The 18094-nt window shown below is 56.4% G+C and overlaps 1 protein-coding gene across 6 annotated transcripts in view; it reads right to left on the reverse strand.

Annotated features, from left to right (window-relative positions):
* Positions 1 to 1123: 1123 nt before the first annotated feature.
* FAM53B (family with sequence similarity 53 member B) overlaps positions 1124 to 18094 on the reverse strand; it is a 119872-nt gene continuing 102901 nt past the window's right edge. For all 6 annotated transcript variants that reach the window (XM_039465025.2, XM_039465023.2, XM_074383053.1 and 3 more), the window contains one exon: positions 1124 to 5386. In XM_039465025.2, coding sequence (XP_039320959.1) covers positions 5024 to 5386 — 363 coding nt within the window. In that variant the 3' untranslated portion in view covers positions 1124 to 5023. The remainder of the gene's footprint in view (positions 5387 to 18094) is intronic.

Here is an 18094-nt window from a genome sequence, read left to right on the forward strand (position 1 = left end):
CAAGGGCCAGAGGTTCTTCCAGAGCCACTCTGTGCCCTACCCTCTGGTAGGGGCACTGTGCTTGGTAGAAGCCCCCCTCCGGCCTCTGCCCTGCCTCATCCATCAGATACAAGGCAGGGGTGAGGGTGGGCTGGGGAAGTCGATGCGTCCAGCCTCGGACCAGTGAGTCCCTGGGCCTTGGGTGCAGCAGGGCCGCGGGGACAGGAGTGAGGATGAGGGGCTCACCTCTCCCAGCGGCCCTGCTTCCCCTGTTTCTTGAGTTCAGTGTCCATAAACCTTTTTTTTTTTTTTTTTTTTAAGGATCTTGCTAAAAGGAAAAACAAATCAAAAGAGGGGAGCGAGATTCCCAGAGGGGCTGCCCTGGCCCTCACAAGTGTTCTAGGCCAGGCTTCCACGGGCAGATCGTGTGGGCAAGTGTTGAGTTACAGAAACCGAAACTCTCCACGCCTGCCCTCCAGGCCGCAAGGACCCCAACTCCCGAGTTGGGGAAAGCAGAGGGCCACGCATGGGGACAGTGAGCCACGCTGGGCTGGGCTTCGTGCTTCTGGGGCCCCCGCAATTCATGCAGCAGAAGTCCGCACTGTGCTGCCTGCTGCGGGGGCAGAAGCCTGGAGCTGATCTTTGTGCGCCTCCTCCGCTACCCCAGTGGGTGGGGTGGTAGGGGCCATCCCAGGCCCCTCAGGGCTCTAGGCCAGGCTGGGCACGGCTCAGCACCCTATAGTGCGGCCCTGCCTCCTGGCACTGACGAAGGCTGAGCTGATGTGCTCAAAAGGGCAGACTCCTCCACTGCTCCTAGCTCAAATGAGATACAAACCCCGCTGCTGTCCTGGGGGTTCCGGCTGGAGCCAGAACAGCCCAGCCCTGGAAGGCTCCCATGACATAACAGTGGCCACGGTCAGCCTTCCCCCTTCCCCGGCTGCTCCCACACCGTCCTGCGCCTGAGCCTCTCCACAGTTCTGTGACGTCTGCTAGCCCCATTTTACCGATTCAGACCCCAAGGCTTGGAGGGGACAGAAGGGTCCAATCGTGTCCCTCCCAGCCCAGAGCTAATGCTCCTGCGGGCGGAGGGGGGAACCTGCCAGTTCACCACACCCAACAGAAACCACACAGCTGGCACCAGACACATGGGGACTGAACCAGGAAGCTTTATTTACACAGTAAAAGTAACAAGCAAATTCCTGAGAGACTAGAGCGGCTGGAGTGCAAGCCACGGCCTGTGCGCGGAGGCCAGGCCGAGGGGGCGGCAGGCCTGGGCCCCGGGTCTCTGCTTTCTGCCCGCCACACTTCCTGAAGCTCTGCAACACCCACACCGTCCAGCTCGGGAAGCTCCCGAACCCCGAGACAGCCTCTGTGCTATCTGTCGTCCGACCCTCCAGGACAGCTTCCCCACGCGTGAAAACACAAATCATTTGCCAAAAAGACTACGCTAGAAGGTCAGACTATCCTACCTAGGCTAAAAGATCTCCATTCGGTCTGCCATTAAAAAAAAAAAAAAAAATCTTTCTCTTCTTTTCTCTTTAAAGAGGCATGACAAAGGGGTTTGACCAACAGCGTGGACATGGCAAGGTGTGGCATCGTTGCCAGCGTGGGGCCAGGTGCCTCAGCCCCGGTGCGCAGCCAGCCTGCTGCCTCCCTGCCGGCCGGCGTCTAGAGTGGCCATGATTCAAGCAACCACCCCCGCAGCCACCGACGGCACATCAGCGGAAACGGGGGTGCAGTGGGCGTGACACCAAGGCTGAGCCCGCAGCGGGGGGCCAGGGGTTCCGCAGCTGGGGAAGCTTGCTCAGACAGGCAGCACAGCTAGGGCGCGGCCACTCACGCCCCCACGCCAGGAGACCCATTTGGAAGTTGGGGTTGGTTTTCTTCTTAATATGGACTTCCCCTTTAAATTTTCTTTCAGTGTACAAATTCACAAAACTGGCTACAAAAGATCTGTTGAAACGTAAGGCTTTCTGAGGATGAAAATCTGTACGTCTGGTCAGAACAAGCTCCCTGTGGGCCCGTGGCCCAGGGCAGCTCCGGCCTCCACCGCGAGTAAGGCAAGAGGGTGTGGCGATGAAAACAGCGAGGCTGTGGCCGCGGTCCCAGCCCCACGGGTGGACGGCAGCCTCGGGCAGTTGGGTGGCTTTACAATGAGTGGGTTTCGTGTGGCACAAAGCCCCTCCTCCCACCTGGCTTTCCTGCAGGCTTAGCCCACTCTTCAGGACCCCAAGAGCAGGGAGGTGGCCTGGCAAGGCTCGCTCCTGGCCCTGCCCTTCCTCAGTCTCCCCTCAGAAGCAGGGCTCGTGGGCAAAAGTGAGGCTTCTGCCGCTGCCCCTGGCTGGGGCCATTATGCTGGTGGGGGTGGGCTGTCTGCTGCCTGCAGAACACCAACATGGGGAGGGGGGCATCTCCTGGGCGAGCCTCTCTCCCAGAGCTCTGAGACCAGAAGCCCCGGGGCCAGCAGGGTGGCAGGCTGCTCCAGGTGGTGTGGTGGCTTGGATGATGGGGTGGCAGCTATAGATGGGGTCTACTCTCTCCAGTCAAAAGACAAATATGAAAGCAGCTGAAGGCCATCTCTTTCTCTAAGCAGAAGGGACAGCTGCCATTTTCTCCCCTGACTGCTGCATGGTGGGCCTTGGCTAGGAGCTGTGGTGGGCACAGGACAGGCAGGCGGGGTCTGAGGAGGCTGGGTCATTTCTGCCTAAGCACCCTGCGGCTGAGCTTGCTGGTGGATGGGACCAGCTTTGAGGGAGGCGGGGAGGTGGCTGTGACTTGGTCAGCTCCATTGCTTGTCCCACCCCGCCACCAGGCCTGAGTGGGGAGGTGACATGCAGGGTGAGGGCAGGTCATCTCCCCCCAGCTCCACGACACACACTTAACACCCTGTGCCTCCCATTCCAGCCCTAAGCAAAGGGAGCTGGGGGCTGCTGCACACCTCAGCCTCGGCTGGCACCGCCTGCCTCCCTTACTGCCTCTGCGTTCCACAGGAAAGCCTGCTTTAGAGGTGGTGTGTCCTCGGTGGCCACACAGGAGTGTGGTGCCAGGACCTCCTGTGCCCAGTGGTACTCTGGGGGCAAGGCATGGGATTGTGCCCTCCACATTCACCCAACAACTGCCCGGCCTCCTCCACACTTGCTCTAAGAGGATGTGGTCTCCATGACCCCTAGGCAGGGACAGGGCACGAGGTCTCTGTCTGCTCAGAGCCCCCAGCTATGGGTTTGGCTGTCCAGGGTCACAAGTAGATGTGCCTCTGGCAGGAGTTACAGCCACTGGAGGCAAGCTGGTTCCCCAACTCTGGGACCTGCCCGGCGCCTGGCACACCCCATGTGCCACCCACCCTGAGCTGGCAACACCATCTCAGGGCCGCGGGGCTGGGGGCTTTCTGCCAGAGTCTTACAGCTGATTTTTAAGAAACGCCACCCACATATTGGAATTTAAACCACCACCCTTTTGATGCAGTTTAAAAAGAAGGTTTAAACAAAGTTTCCCGAAAAGCATCTTTCTCTTCAGGAGAAACAGGGTTAGAACCACCTGGACTCGACCTGCAGAAGCGAGGCATTCACTCGTCCACGGAAGACGAGCAAAAGCAAAATGTCTACGAAAGTGCTTTGAACGCATGTCAGCCAACGCAAGGAGCGCGCCAGTTATTTTTAGCCTTATGGGAAAACGAGCCACTTGTTCCTAAGCCAGCCCAATTGCTATTGTCTGCGGAAGACGCCAAGTTCGCTAAAAGCCAGATTCCCATAGCGCAGAGCCCACGTGATGGTGTCTGCATGGCAGGGAGAGGAGCTGCCCGGGAGCAAACTCTCAGGGGCCCAGGCTCCTCGGAGGCCCCCGGGTAGGGAGCCAGGGCGGGAGAGGGGTGGGGCAGGGAGTATGAATCCAGCTTTGTGCCCGTGGCTGGGCCTATGGCAGACACAGCCTTCAGAACTGGGCTCCCCCTAAGCTGACATGGGTGTGGGCTTGTCTTGGGGTGGGTGGTACACCCTGGTTACAGTCAGCAGTCCTCAAGAACAAATAGGAGGTGCTTGGAATCCTGCAGGGGCCCCTGCAGAGCGGCCAGAGGACGCCCCTCACTCCTGACTGTGCACAGCTCCTGCGTCTGTGCACCCGCTTGCAGCTCCTGTCTCCCGAGGTCATTTTCAAGAGACACCCCCTGGTATCGCGCCATCCCTATGATCACCGGAATCAACCACATTGATCACTCAGTGACCAGCCAGCCACAGAGAAGGGCTGCCATCTGCTAACCTGCCTCAACGGTGGCGGAACCACGGGGCCCGGCTCTCCATGCTGCAGGAGACACAGCGAGTCTGTCTTTTCAGCCAACAGATCCACCAAACTTCCACCCAGCGTGGAAGGCCCCTAACAAGCCCCCTCCAAGCTGCTCCTTGGGCCTGAGACTCCAGACACAGGCTCACCCTCTGGAGGGCCAGTCCAGTACCCCAGGGATTCTGTCTCTCACACTTGGAATTAAGGCCAAATGGTTCTGGTGTTACAGAAAGAAGCATCTCCCGAACCTTCCCAAGCCTGAAGCAGGGAGCCCCGGGAGAGAAGGCACAGAATAGAACTGAGTGAAAGAAGCTGTGGGGCCAACTCCCCAAAAGCGAACCTGAGCGAGGCCACGAAGGGCCCTGGCGCAGCAGATGGCCCCCGGCCCCCACCCCAGGTCCTCCCTGACCGCCCCCACCGGGGGGATCCAGAGCGGTGCCCAGCTCTGCCGGGAACAACGGACTGCCCGACATCCCGTGAGGAAAAAGGCAGAAAAGACCCAGACTCCAAAGCTGCTCCCTGGGCTGTGGTAGTTCCGAGGACAGGGTGGCTGCACGCTCGGGGAGCCGGCAAGAGGCTGACACCCAGCTGTGTGGCGCGGCCAGGCCAGGCTCTCCCCCAGGCAGCGGGTGGGCTCCCTCTCTGGGACCCCACACTGCTCAGGAAGCTTTCATCAGGCCCAAGAGTTGGGCTCCCCTTCAAGGGCCTACCTAGTGCCCAGGGGGAGGGCTGTGGATTCCAGCACACGCAGCCCTACCTGGGCCCGTGCCCCTCAGTTCTTCTCTATCTGCTCGATGTCCAGCTCGCCATCCAGGGAGCAGAGGCTGTTCCCGGGGACCCCACGGTCCCTCCAGGCTGTGGCCGGCTCCACTCTCCTGCCGCAATCCTCGTCCAGGGCGCAGCCGTCTGACTCCTCACAGGACAGGTCCTCCGGGCAGGCGAGGTGGTCGTCGAAGGAAGGGGGAAGAGGCTCAGGGACTGGGGTCCCAGCGGGGGTCCTGCCCCCTGGGCCAGAGGCTGAGAGCAGGGCGGTCCAGGCCCTGGTGGTGCTGACGTGGCAGGCGAAGGGGTTCTGGGGGCTGCAGTCCTCCGTCCCTGCGCTCAAGCAGCTGAGGCTGCTGAAGGCCTGACAGTTCTGTGGAGGGGCAGACATACAGGTTACTGAGGGCCACTCCCCTCCTGGAGCCCCAGGACTGCACACCCCACAAAGTGACCACCGAAACCAGGCTGTGGTGAGACCACTCACGTCCTGGGCTCCTCCCATCCGGGCAAGGACGAGCCATCAGCAACGCACTCATGAAGACACACCTCTGGCCCGTGCACGCGCTGTGCTCATGAAGACAGGCAAAGTTCCACTATTCACCTACTAACTCGGCAAAGCACACACGTGCGACGCAGGCCCAGTTCTGGGGAAGCTGAAGTGGAATACTCCTAACACTTCCCGCACAGCCCTTCGGAAGGGCGACCTGGGAAAAATGTGTCCAATTCCTTGATCAGGTGATTTCACGACTCGGATTTTTATCTTAAGAAAACATTCTAAGATGCATGTAAAAGCTCAGCAGCTTCCTGTTAGATGGAAAAGATGATAGTAACCCAGCCCACAATGGTGGTGAAATCAAGGGTGCTTTTCAGACGGGACCTCGGCTAACACATGGATGTGCGGACGCACTGTGACGCTCCCCGTGAAAAGGGACCTGACTCACAGGAGATGTGGCTAGGCTGTACTACTACACACAGGGTGACACGATGCCCGCTCTACCCACCCTCCACAACCCGAGAGGGAGATGTGGGTGGAAGGGGCGGAGCTGGTGCTGAACCCAGTGTGAAACAGAACCACGCGGGTAGCTGGCGGAAACGTGAGTTCTAGGCTTGCCTGGAGATGCTGAGTCTCTAGAAGGGAGTGGCCCAGTGCCCTCCACAGGTGCTGGGAACTGGGGGGTCTGGTCTGCTGAGCAGGGGCCAGGCTCCCGGTTCTGGTGCTTACCAGCTGGGGGCCTCTTCTATAAGAGATGCATGATGGTCCTTGCCTGCCTTGCTGGGCCCTTTGGGCCCTTCGAGGCCTTAGAGAGAGACTAGACTGCACAAAAGCTTTTCTGCCCACCCAGTGCTCCCTGAGTGTGGGGGCTGGCCTGGGGCAGGAGGCGGCCTGGGGCCTGACCCAGCATCAGGTAAAGCACGAACAAGAATTCAAGGATATGCAGGCTGGGTCCGTTTGGAGTCACCTGCCAGCAATGGGGGTAGGGCACTGTGGTTCAAAGCCTGCTCCCAGGGCAAAGCACAAAACTCAGCCTTCTCCTCAGAATGATGCCACCATCCAGTCAGTCAAGACAGAGGCTGGGACAGTGAGGGGCACCTACGGCCCAGCCCTGGATATCCCCAACAAGACTGCTGCATGGAGGTCGCATCCCAGAGGGAAGCGCAGGGAGAGCTGCACACGGGGCGGGGGATTCCAGCCTTTGGTTTCTTCCCTGCAGAGGGTGGGTACGGGAGAGCAAAGCGAGGCTCTGGAGCACCCCCCGCCTCCCTCGCCGCACACTGGCCAAGGCCAAGACCACAGACCTGTCCCGAGGGCTTGATCCTTTCAAAGGCTGCAGTGTTTGCGTGTCTCTTTGAAATACAGGCGACCACCGGCTGTCACAGCCAGCAAGCTGTCAGACCAGCCTCAGCAACCAGGAAATAAAAGGCACTGTCTCTGGAGGAAGGTGTATGTGCCTGCCGTGGGCACGCGCATTGTTCTCGAACGCTCCATGGAGGAAGCCGTTCTGATGAGTTTGCTTTTCTTGCAATCTTTTGATTAACTGAGAAAGCTAAAGTCTGAGGTGCTGGGAGGAGCTGTGCACAGGGACTGGGGAGATGGGCAGAGCACCTGTGAGACTGGAGATGCTGGCCCAGGCCGCTGGGGAGCCCCTTCCCTGCAGCTGCCCCCATGGAGCCACAGGTCCGCCCTCCGGGCCATGGTGGGATTCCACGCAGCCCAGGATGTGCGCAGAGCACGCTCTCCCCACCATGGGAGAGGGCGGGAAACGGCGACCCCTGCACCACAGCCTCGGGATTCTTGCCTGCCCCCGCCAGGGCTGGGTGACGGGCCAGCAGCTCCTGAGTGTGAGGTGGGGTTTCGAGGAAAGGGTCTCTGAGGCTCCTTCTGCTTCTCAGCCACCCTCTTGACTGGCCTAGACCTGAGCCAGGACAGGAGAACTGAGCAGGGGGCACAAAACAGGGGCAAGATGGCCCAGCCTGGGTGGCCTCAGCCGTGTGTCCCAGGCTCTGCCCAGCCAGGATGCCCTGATAGAGGAGGCCTAGGGAGAGGCCAGGAGGGGCCCAGGGAGCCAGGCCCACCTCTCCCGACACTGGCTGAGCAGCCTGTTTCTCGGCCTGTATAGAAGCCACGGTGTGTAAGAATAAATCAGGCGTCCCCAAACTTTCTACACAGGGGACCAGTTCACTGTCCCTCAGACCGTTGGAAGGCCGCCACATACTGTGCTCCTCTCACTGACCACCAATCAAAGAGGTGCCCTTTCCTGAAGTGCGGCGGGGGGCCGGATAAATGGCCTCAGGGGGCCGCAGTTTGGGGACGCCTGGAATAAACAGTCACATCCAGCCGAGGCCAGAGCAGCCAATAATGACCGGTTCCAGGTGGGTGACTGGGCACTAAGGCCAACTGCCTTGGGTGCCAGCCACGTCTGTTGAGACCAGTGTGCCTGACGCCCGAACGTGTGCCCGTGTTTTCTGCAATCTGTTATGTGAAGGGCTGTGTGTTTCTGTGGCCTCTCGGGCCGACGGAGTGGAGCACAGCCTGCGCACTCACTGTGCTCGCCTTCTCAGTCCTGCTTGGGGCTTCCCACTGGCCTCCTCTGGTATAAGGTGCAGGTGGCAAGGGGTGCCTATCCTGAGCGCCACCATGACTATGCGGGTCTGGGCACTAATTGTGGTGCTACGGTCTCAATTTGTGCCTCCTCCCCAATTCCTATGTGGAAAGCTAAGCCTCAGTGCTCAAGTATGAAGAGGTGGGGCCTCTGGGAGGCAATGAAGTCATGTCAGGGGCCTTCGTGGATGGGACTAGGGCTCACAACAGTGACTGGAGGGGGCGCAGGTGCCTCTCCCGCCAGGCAAGGACATGAGAAAGTGCCAACTATGAAGAGTGGGCCCTCACGAGACCCAAGCCTGCTGGCACCTGGATCGTGGCCTTCCCAGCGTCCAGCTCAGAGAAATGCATTGCTGTGTTATGTAGGTTCCCCCAGTCTAAGGCATCTTTGTCACTGCTGCCCAAACAAAGTCAACCACATTATGCATTAGCCACAGCCAGGCAAGGGCGCTGGGGACCCATTAGCTGGACCTTTCACAGATGTGTGGCTTTTGCCTCACTGTGACCCAGAAGGGGCTGAGGTCAGACAGGCAATACAGGGGCAGACTCAATCCACGTGGGCATCACAACGCCAGGCCATTCTTCCACCTCTGGGTTGCGGCCAGCCTGCCTGCCAAGTCAGGGTGTTTAGGGCTATCTGGACTCATTGGGCCTTTTCTGCTGTGATACAGGGAAAATCTGCAAGGACGTGCTGGTGAATCTTGTCACAGGCAAACCATAGAATGCCACTGGGCCCCCCATATTCTTCAAATATACCTGCTCCTTGGCTTCAAAGCCAGTGTCACCTTGAGAACGCTGTTGACTCAAAACTCAGCCATTTCAGCCACAGTGAGAGAAGGCCAAGAACCACCCACTGTTTGCCCCAGCTGGTGGCGGGCCTCACCTGTAAGGAAGGAATGTGGCGGCCACAATGGGCGATGTGTGTTCTGCCCAGGCCCCATCCCTTGAGAGCCCTCCCCATGCAGACTCCCACAGCGTGCCACACCCAGGCCCTGCAGCGACCCTGTGCCCTCCACAGCCCAGTGGCAAGGTCCTGCCCAGCATCTCCTGGCAGCTCCAGCTACACTACACGGCCAGTTGGAAGCCTGGCAGCCTGTGTGTCCTCACAAACATCTGCAAAAAGCTGCAAAATGGCTAAGTTCAAAGTGCCACGTGAACACATTATTCCAGGGTGAAACTGCTGCGCCAGGACCAGCTGTCCTCTCAGCCCGCCAACTTCCGTTCTCCTGACATCCAGCCCTATCCCTGGACTGGGCCACTTACTCTGGCACAGCCCTGCCCAGGTGAAAAGCTCTGTGGGAACTGTCCATACGGCCTCAGGCCAGTGGTCAGGGACATGGATCAGGACCTACTCCTAGAGTCTGCAAAAGCTAGGCCACTGCAGCCTGCTGGAGAGGTAACTTTGGGATGGAGCCCCGGCCTTTCCCATCAGACCCCCTAGACCTCAGCTCTAGCCACGACAGAGGCCCTGGCCACGCCCACCGGCCGCAGCTCGGATTTCCTGCTCAGCCTGCTCCAGCCGGCCTCCCCAGGGCTTCCCCGCTAGGAGCAACAGCCCCTCTTCTGCAGGGCTGTTCAGTGCAGATATTTATTCCTACACTTTCTCCTGAGTGGGAGGTCCCTGGCTGGGCACAGGAGTAAAGACAAAGGTGGCCTGGTCCTTGCCTTCTAGGTACAAGCTGAAAGTCCCACCTTAGGAAACACGCTGACTCAGCATGTCGGCTCTGTATTGCTGCCAGGCAGACCGCCACTCACCCTGTCCAGCCTTAGCCCGGCAAGCTCATTCCCTGCCCCATGTGCTGCTGTTCCTGGGCCTGCAGGGTGAAGATGTAGTAGGGACTCCAGAAACGTCTCCTGAGCTGAACTAAACCTCCTGTTTTATCAGTCGTGACCCAGAACCCACTGTGGGCTGTCAAGGGCAAGGCCTGGGGAGTGGAGGGGAAACAGCCCCCGGATTTCTCTAGGGAGAGCTGCCAGGGGCCTGGGAGTCCCCAGAACTCATGGACTACATCCCCACACACAGGAGTGGGCATCTGGTGACAAAGACTAACCTAAGCTGCTGGTCAAGTGATGTATCTGGGAGCAGCGGCCACTCCCCTTTGTCCTGGCTGCCTTCTCGGAAGGAGGCCGGGTATTCTCACCCCTTGGGCTCTGGCTCTGCCCTGAACCTGGAGCGCTCTGGGGAGGAGCCAGGGGAACTGGATTCTGCAGCTGGAGGCACTGAGCTCCTCTGCTGACCAAGTGGCCTCACTTCCCGTTTCCCCTCCTGGGAAGTGGAACTGCTGTCCCCGGCCAGGCTGCTTCACAGGGCCACCACAAGGAACCCAAGAGGAAAGCCAGGCTGCCTGTGCCCCACCTGGAGTCCCAAACCCTGGGCAGCACGCGCTCTCCCCTGCTGCGAGTGCTGGCTCTGACAGTTCATGGCTGCCCCTTCTAGAACTACTCTGGGCTGGGAGACCTAGGAGAGGAGGTTATCCTGTCCCTTTGGGGTCGCCCCCAACCAATGACCAACGGATACAGGGACAGGAGCTGCCCCTTGCCTTGGGCAGGATCAAGACCAAGGTGCCAGTCGCGCTTCACAGTTTCCCAAGCACCAGGCTGAGAAGTGACTTGAGCTGATCCCACCTCTTTGCTGGGCCTCTGCCAGTCGTGGGCTTCCCCTGCCTCCCTGAAGGCTCCTACTGGGAGCATCCCTCTAACTGTCACTGGCACAAGAATCCCCAGCTCAGGCCCTGCTTCCTAGGGACCCAATCTAAAGCCAAAGGTAAAATGCACCCCCAGTGTTAATGTAATTATAGTTGCCCACTTCTTGGTACTACCGTTCTTTCTAGAAATGTCAAGCCGTGGTCAGAGACGGGCCACTGTGACCCTGGGGAGTCCAGCTGCTGGCTCCAGCCTGCCTGGCATGTGCTGGGAGCAGTGGTGGCTGGTGACACCTCTCCTCAGTTAGTCAGTGTCCTAAGGGCAGTGCCCACATGAGGCTTCCTCTCGGCCCCTGCCTGCGCCATGCCCGTCTCCCCAAGGCGCTCGAGTGCGTCTCTTGGGCGAGTGATGACCACTTCCCTCCTGTGCCACCACTCCTCATGGCGGGCAGAGCTTCGTTTCCTCCTTCCATTACTCCCTCCCTCTTTTTAGCCCAATTTTATGGCACTCTGTGTTACATGGCTTCGTGGAGCTACCTCAAGTCCCTCTAAGAAAGGGCCATCAACAAGCCCAACTCACAAGTCAGGAGCAGAGCTGGTCCCCAGCCTGGCCTGGCAGCTGCCCTGCTGGAAGCTGTGGGGGCCCCAGGCTCTGGCTGAGTGGAGGCATTCCCTCCCCAGACACTTGCATGAGAACGGAATTCTCCAAGTATCCAGAAAACACCAGGCTATGAGAACGATGGCCAAGGGCCTGGAAATTTTCTAAGTCCCATTTGTGCTGGAAGCTGGCACAGAAACAACTAAGACGGCGAGGCATGTGGTTTCCTAGGCTTTTAAAAAACTATTTCAGAAAAGAAAAAAAAAGCGCAAGCGTATTTTTGACCTATCTGTAATCCATCTTTGGTAAATCTGGATTTTGCATGAAGGCTGTTCTCTTTCTCACAGGAAGCTGCTGCCCCTGCCCCCTGGGGCCAGAGGGGTCAGGTTGCCGGTGCTAGAGATGCCTCGAAGGCCGTGGGCATGGCCAACCTTTCCCTAGGGGCTGACTGCCCAGGCTCTGCAGGGCCCTTCCTCTGGGCATTTGGTCTGCTGCTCGCCCAGGGTCCTGTTGGTGCCCAGTTTTAAAAAGGGATAGCATCAGCCAGGCACGGTGGCTCACACCTGTCATCCCACAACTTTGGGAAGCCAAGGCAGGTGGATCGCTTGAGCCCAGGAGTTCAAGATCAGCCTGGGCAACATGGCAAAAACCCCATCTCTACCCAAAAAACCTAAAAATTAGCCTGGCACAGTGGTGCATGCCAGGGAGGATCACTTGAGCTCAGGTGGCAGAGGTAGCAGTGAGCCGAGAGGGCACCACTGCACTCTGGCCTGGGCGACAGAGCACAACCCTGTCTCTCAAAAAAAAAAAAGTGGAGTACAGTATCATGCTCAGCCCATTTTTGTGAAATGCTTGCCACCTCTGGACCCCACAAGAGGCAGCCCTTCTGAGTGTGGTCTGTTCCTTACCCTCAGGAAGAAGGGCAACAATGCCAGCAAAACCCAGATGGGGAAGCCAGGTTGCCAGGGCCTGAAATGAGGGAAATAAAGTTGTGAGGAGCAGGAAGGGACTCCAGGGTCCTGGGAGCACCACTGATTTGGCACTGAATATGCAAGGCTCTTCCCAGACCACAGGTTCTAGAAGCAAATGGCCCAGTGAGGGCAGTAAATATCTACAGGGCGGGAGGCTGCCCTGCTCAGTTCCTAGGGAAGTGCCTGCCTTCCTGTGAGTGTTTCCTCAGCTCATTTCTGCACAGGCCAACGAACATGTACTGAGTGCCTGCCACATGCCAGAGAGACTGTGGTCACTCCTGTTCCAGGAGCCAGTACAGCAGGGGACAGACTTCAGAGACATTGTCTCGGGCTGGTCAGGCTCACAGGACAGGCACCATTTTTCCTTTTCTGGGGACAAGGTATCTTGCCCCAAATCTGACATCCCCTCCAGGTCTGGGAGGCCCAGGTGGTGCCAGAGCCAGGTCAGGCCACCCTGAGTCACTTCAGGAAGGGTAGTACCCAGCTTGGGGCTCTCTCATGGCCTCCCACCTCCAGCCATCCCTTGGCCTTGCTGTCCCTGCTCTAGTGGCTCTCTTGGGGCCCCACGCCGTGCATCCTGGGGGCCCTCCCACTGGATTCTTTGTGCAGCGTGGCCTTGCCTCTGGTAACTCGAGGCCTAGGGCCCAACTGAGGACAAGGACTATAAGGAAAATGACCTATGGCCTTCGGAGGCTGAAGGAGTGGGGGAAGGAGAAGTTCGTCTTGGGGACAGCCCAACCCCAGCTCAGACACCTAAAAACCCAGGCCTCTGAAGACAGACCAAGGGCCAACAGGCCCAGGCTCCCATCTCCCCTGCCAGACCCAAGGCAGGCAAGCACGGGCTCCAGCAGCTCCTCTGTGGACCCCACTCATCCCACGCGCTGTCGGCCACAGAGGGTTCCGCATAACGGAGCCCTGGAAAGTCACTCAGCTGGCCGGGGAGGTTGCAAAGTTCACCAGAGTGCGGCTCATCAGGCCAAGCCCACCAAGCAGGCCAGAACCTGGCCGCCACTCTCCGGCTGGCCTTCCCCAAGGCCCCTCTTCCTCCGGCTCTGCTGCCTGGGCCCCTCCGCCCTTACTGCTCCCCCACATGCTCTGGCTCCTTCTACAGCCAAACTCTTTCAGCCACAGAAACCCCCTCTGCACCAGCCGTGGCTCAGCCCCAGCCTGGCGGCCCCGCCCTGTCTCCCTCTTCACTGGCGGATTCCTTCTCTCCCACCAAAACCCGCCTCGGCAGCAGCCACGCCAGAAACAGGCCCAAGCTCCTGTGTGCACCCCATTTCCTGCCACGTGTGCAGGGAACCCTCACCCCACATGCCATGGACTGCCTCACAGTGGGTGCATCGTGCAGCCTGGGGGCAAAGGGTCAATGGGAAGGAAGGGCCCACCCCAGCCGTGTGCACAGCCCTGGGGCCCTGAGGCCTACACCCCAGGGTGCTGCGGGTAGGAACAGGCCTTGGAGGCCCAGAGCCACACACGTCCTCTGAATGGTGGCCAACCCTGTGGCCCCTCTCTGCGGGCACTCCACAGGCCACATGGTGGCGATGTTGTTTCTGCACCAGGTCCCAGATGGCCTGCCCCAACACAGAAGGTGTGGGAGCTGATGCCAAAGGGCCTCCCCGTGCTCTCACAATTGGAAAACAAACATTTTGTTTCTGCGGTGTACATTCCAGCCAGCACACGCTCAGGACAGGACTTGTGAATCCACCTCACTCGCAGCTTGGCGTGAAGAGAATTCTTTGCCTAATGAAAGTCGAGGGACCTTTCCAAAGCACACAGGGCTCTGGCGGGGTGGGGGGCGGTGAGGCTGATGCACAGCCTGTGCCCACAGACCTCGAACAGGGCCAACCAGCAGGGCGCACAGTTCCGGGGGGTGGCTTCTGAGCAGGACTAGGGATGCAGCAGATCTGTCCAAGGCCCTCAGAGGGGCTGGTGGGCACTCGCTTGAGGCCACATAAGGGTGCTAAAGACAGGACTCCTGGGCACGGGGGCTCTCTGGGCTCCACCCCAGCAGCTCACAGCTCAGTTCCAGATATCACCTTCCATGGAGGGTGCACTGGAGAAAAGGGATCCTTCTTGGAGAGGTGAGCAAATCATCAACCGGTTTAGCCACTCTTGCAGATGAGCAGACGGAGGCCAAGCGAGGAGAAGGGATTTGCCCCAGACTGCACAGCTGCTTGACGTGCAATCGGACCTCGTCACTCCCGGGCCGTGCTCAGGAAAGCCCGAGGTCCTCCGTGCGGGAGCGCGGGCTGGAATTCCAGCTCGGGGGATTGCCTCCAGGGACCCTGGCAAATCATTAAACTTTAGTGCCTCAGTTTCTCATGTGTACGAGGCTCATAAGAGCCTCAAAGCCTCAGAAGTGTTCGGAGGGATAAACGAAGACCATCAAGGAGAGTGTGACACCCCCCTTCCCACACTCCAGGCCCCCTCACTGCGCCTGCGGCTCTTGGTGGTCTGGGAGCTCTGCTTATATCCAACTGCTCTTGCTAACAAAAACCTGCTTTCAAAAGCAGGAAGACACGCCAGCAACGCAAAAGATAAAATACCTAGGAATAAACTTACCAGAATTGGCAAAATCGATAGAAAAAAGAAAACTTTAAAGAACAGAAAAGCAAGACTGAACAAATAGAAAGAAATCCTGTGTCACGGATAGGAAGACTCAACCTCAAAAAGGTACAAATTCTTCCTAAATTAATTCGTAAATCTATTATGATCCCAATCTAAAATATCGACAGCACTCCCAATCTCCATGGTCTTAAGACAAACTAGTTTTCAAGTTTTTAATGAAAAAATAAACAAGTGAGATTAGTCGGGAAAACTCTATAAAGAACAGTAGAGAAGCTAACCCTCCTAAATTACTCCATACCATATACAATATGCCAGAACACCTTAAGCCTCCATAATTAAAACAGCATATACACATAGCTATAGAGACCAATGAAACACTGTTCTGAAATAGACCCGGTTTAGTATATGATAAAGGTAGAATCTCAAAGCAGAGAGGAAAAGATGCCATTTTCGACAGATGGTACTAAAAGAGACAGGCAGCTACACTAAAGAAAAAAGATTGACTCTATTACAGCACATACAAGATAAACTCAACAGACCAAAGAGTATAATATAACCCATAAAAGTACTGGAAGAAAACAGGAGACTTCCTTTATCATCTTGAGAAAAAAAGGCCTTTCTAAAACTCAAAATCCAGAGCCATAAAAGAAGTAATAAATTTGATAAAAACATTTACATGTCCACAAATGCCAGAAGCACTGGTAGGAATGTAAAAGGGTGCAGTCACTGTGGAAAACAGTTTGGCACCTTCTCAAAATGTTACACACAGAGTTACCATCAGACCCAGCAATTCCACTTCTAAAAAATGAAAACATATGTCTATGCAGAAACCTGTACATAAACATTTACAACAGCATTATTCATAATATCCAAAAAGTAGAAACAGCCCAATGTCTATCAACTAGTGAATGAATGCATAAAATGTGGTCTAGCCGTACAACAGTATATTATTTGGCCAAAAAAAGAAAAGAGATACTGCTACATGCTATGGTGTGGACGACCCTTGAAAGCATGATGCTAAGTGAAGGAAGCCAAACGCAAAGGGCCACATATCGTGTAGATCCATTGATATGAAATGTCCAGAACAGGGAAACCCACTGATACGGTTTGGTTGTGTCCCCACCCAAATCTCATCTTGAATTGTAGTTCCCATAATTCCCATGGGTTGTGGGAGGGATGCAGTCGAAGACAACTGACTCCTAGGGGGCGGGGGGGTTACCTTCATGCTGTTCTCATGAGATCTGATGGTTTTATAAAAGCCTTTCCCCGTTTGTTCAGCACTTCTCTCTCCTGCCGCCATGTGAAGAAGGATGTGTTTTCTTCCCCTTCTCCGATCATTCTAAGTTTCCTAAGTCCTCCCCCGCCGTGTGGAACTATGAGTCAATTAAGCCTCTTTCCTTCAAAATTACCCAGTCTCATGTATTTCCTTACAGCAATGTGAGAACGCACCAATACACCCATGGAGACAGAAAGCAGTTTCGTGGTTGCCAGTGGCCGGGAGTGGGGGTGGCTGAAGGGGATGAAGAGTGACTGCTAAGGGGCAGGGACTTTCTTTTGGGCTGACAAAAATGTTCTAAAATTGAATGTGGTGATGCCTGCAGAACTCTGTGAAAACATTCAAGACCACTAAGTTGTACACCTTTAGTGGGTGAATTGTGTGGCATATGAATTCTACCTCAATAAAGGTCAAGAATGTCAAAAGCAAAGTCAGAAAACAAAGAACAAATTACTAGTAAATATTTGTAACTCATATCACAGGCAAAAATTAATCTAATATACAACTGAGAAGAAAAAGACCAATGGCACAATTTTGTTAAAAGGGCAAATGAAATAAACACAGTAAACGACACACAAATGGCCTTTAAAGATACAAAAAGATGTTCAAGTGATTAGAAAAATGCAAACTAAAATGGCAGAGACACTGCTTTTTACCTATCTGGTTGTGAAAAAGTCCAACGTTAGAACAGTGTCTACTGAGATGGCAGTGGGGAAACAGCACCCTGAACATGGCCCTCGGGATGCAGGGAGGAAGGGCTCCTACAGTGGAAACCTGGCACAGCCTCCGAGAGGCCAAGTGCACACGGCCTGTGGCCAGGCAATCCTACTGATGGGAATTCACCCTGCAGAAGAAGATCCATCTCCCATGTCCAAAATGACTCATGCACTTGAAATTCATAGCTCAAGAAGCCTGGAAGAGTCTGCAGGGGGCTAGGCTAAGCGGGCACATCTGTGCAGTAGAATACCTCCAGGGTTTATTACTCAAGAAAGCAAGGTGCAGCAAGGTATGTATCACATGCTATTACATCCTCTGTTATAAGAAAGGAGAATAAATTAGAATTGAAATTCCTATGTGCTTATATTCGTAAAAAGAAGCACAAGAAACAAGCAGTCTTCTGAGGGCATGGGGAACGGGACGGATGGGGAACGGGAGGGATGGGGAACGGGAGGGATGGGGAATGGGAGGGATGGGGAACGGGAGGGATGGGGAACGGGAGGGATGGGGAACGGGAGGGATGGGGAACGGGAGGGATGGGGAATGGGAGGGATGGGGCTGGGAGGGGAGATGGGAGGGATGGGGCTGGGAGGGATGGGGGATGGGAGGGATGGGGATGGGAGGGATGGGGGCGTGGGAGGGATGGGGACGAGAGGGGAGATGAGAGGGATGGTGGATGGGAGGGATGTGGGGGTGGGAGGGATGTGGGGGTGGGAGGGATGAGGCAAAGAGTTTACTCTGTACACAGTTTTAACTTTCGAACACGTGAATGTACTACCCAACAATGAAACGCATATGCCTGTCTCTCTGTATTTATGTATCTTAAGGGCAGAGGACACACTAAGTTAGAAAAACAGAAAAGGCTAACATCCTGTTCACATGATTGCTTGTATTTTCCAAAGCAGACTCCCCACCCCAGCTCCGTATGAAAATTTCTCCGTGTTTCGCTACCAAAGTTCTTCTCTTTCCTTTTCTCTTTATTGGTAGCAACAAAGAGTGTGCATTCTTTTTCACGGCAACTTGCAAAATTTGTGGACAAAAAACCACCACCAGCCCCAGGTTCCTGCACTTAATAATCACCAAATTAAATCTGAGTTTCACACAAGTGGGACATGCAAACATCAGGAGGGGCCAACCCCGGGGGCAGCCAATGAGCCAACCCTGTGCCAGACACCTGCATGTGGGCGGTTAGCCGGGTGGCTTTTC

This window comes from Saimiri boliviensis, chromosome 12 (assembly GCF_048565385.1).
Source record: "Saimiri boliviensis isolate mSaiBol1 chromosome 12, mSaiBol1.pri, whole genome shotgun sequence".
Taxonomy (NCBI): domain Eukaryota; kingdom Metazoa; phylum Chordata; class Mammalia; order Primates; family Cebidae; genus Saimiri; species Saimiri boliviensis.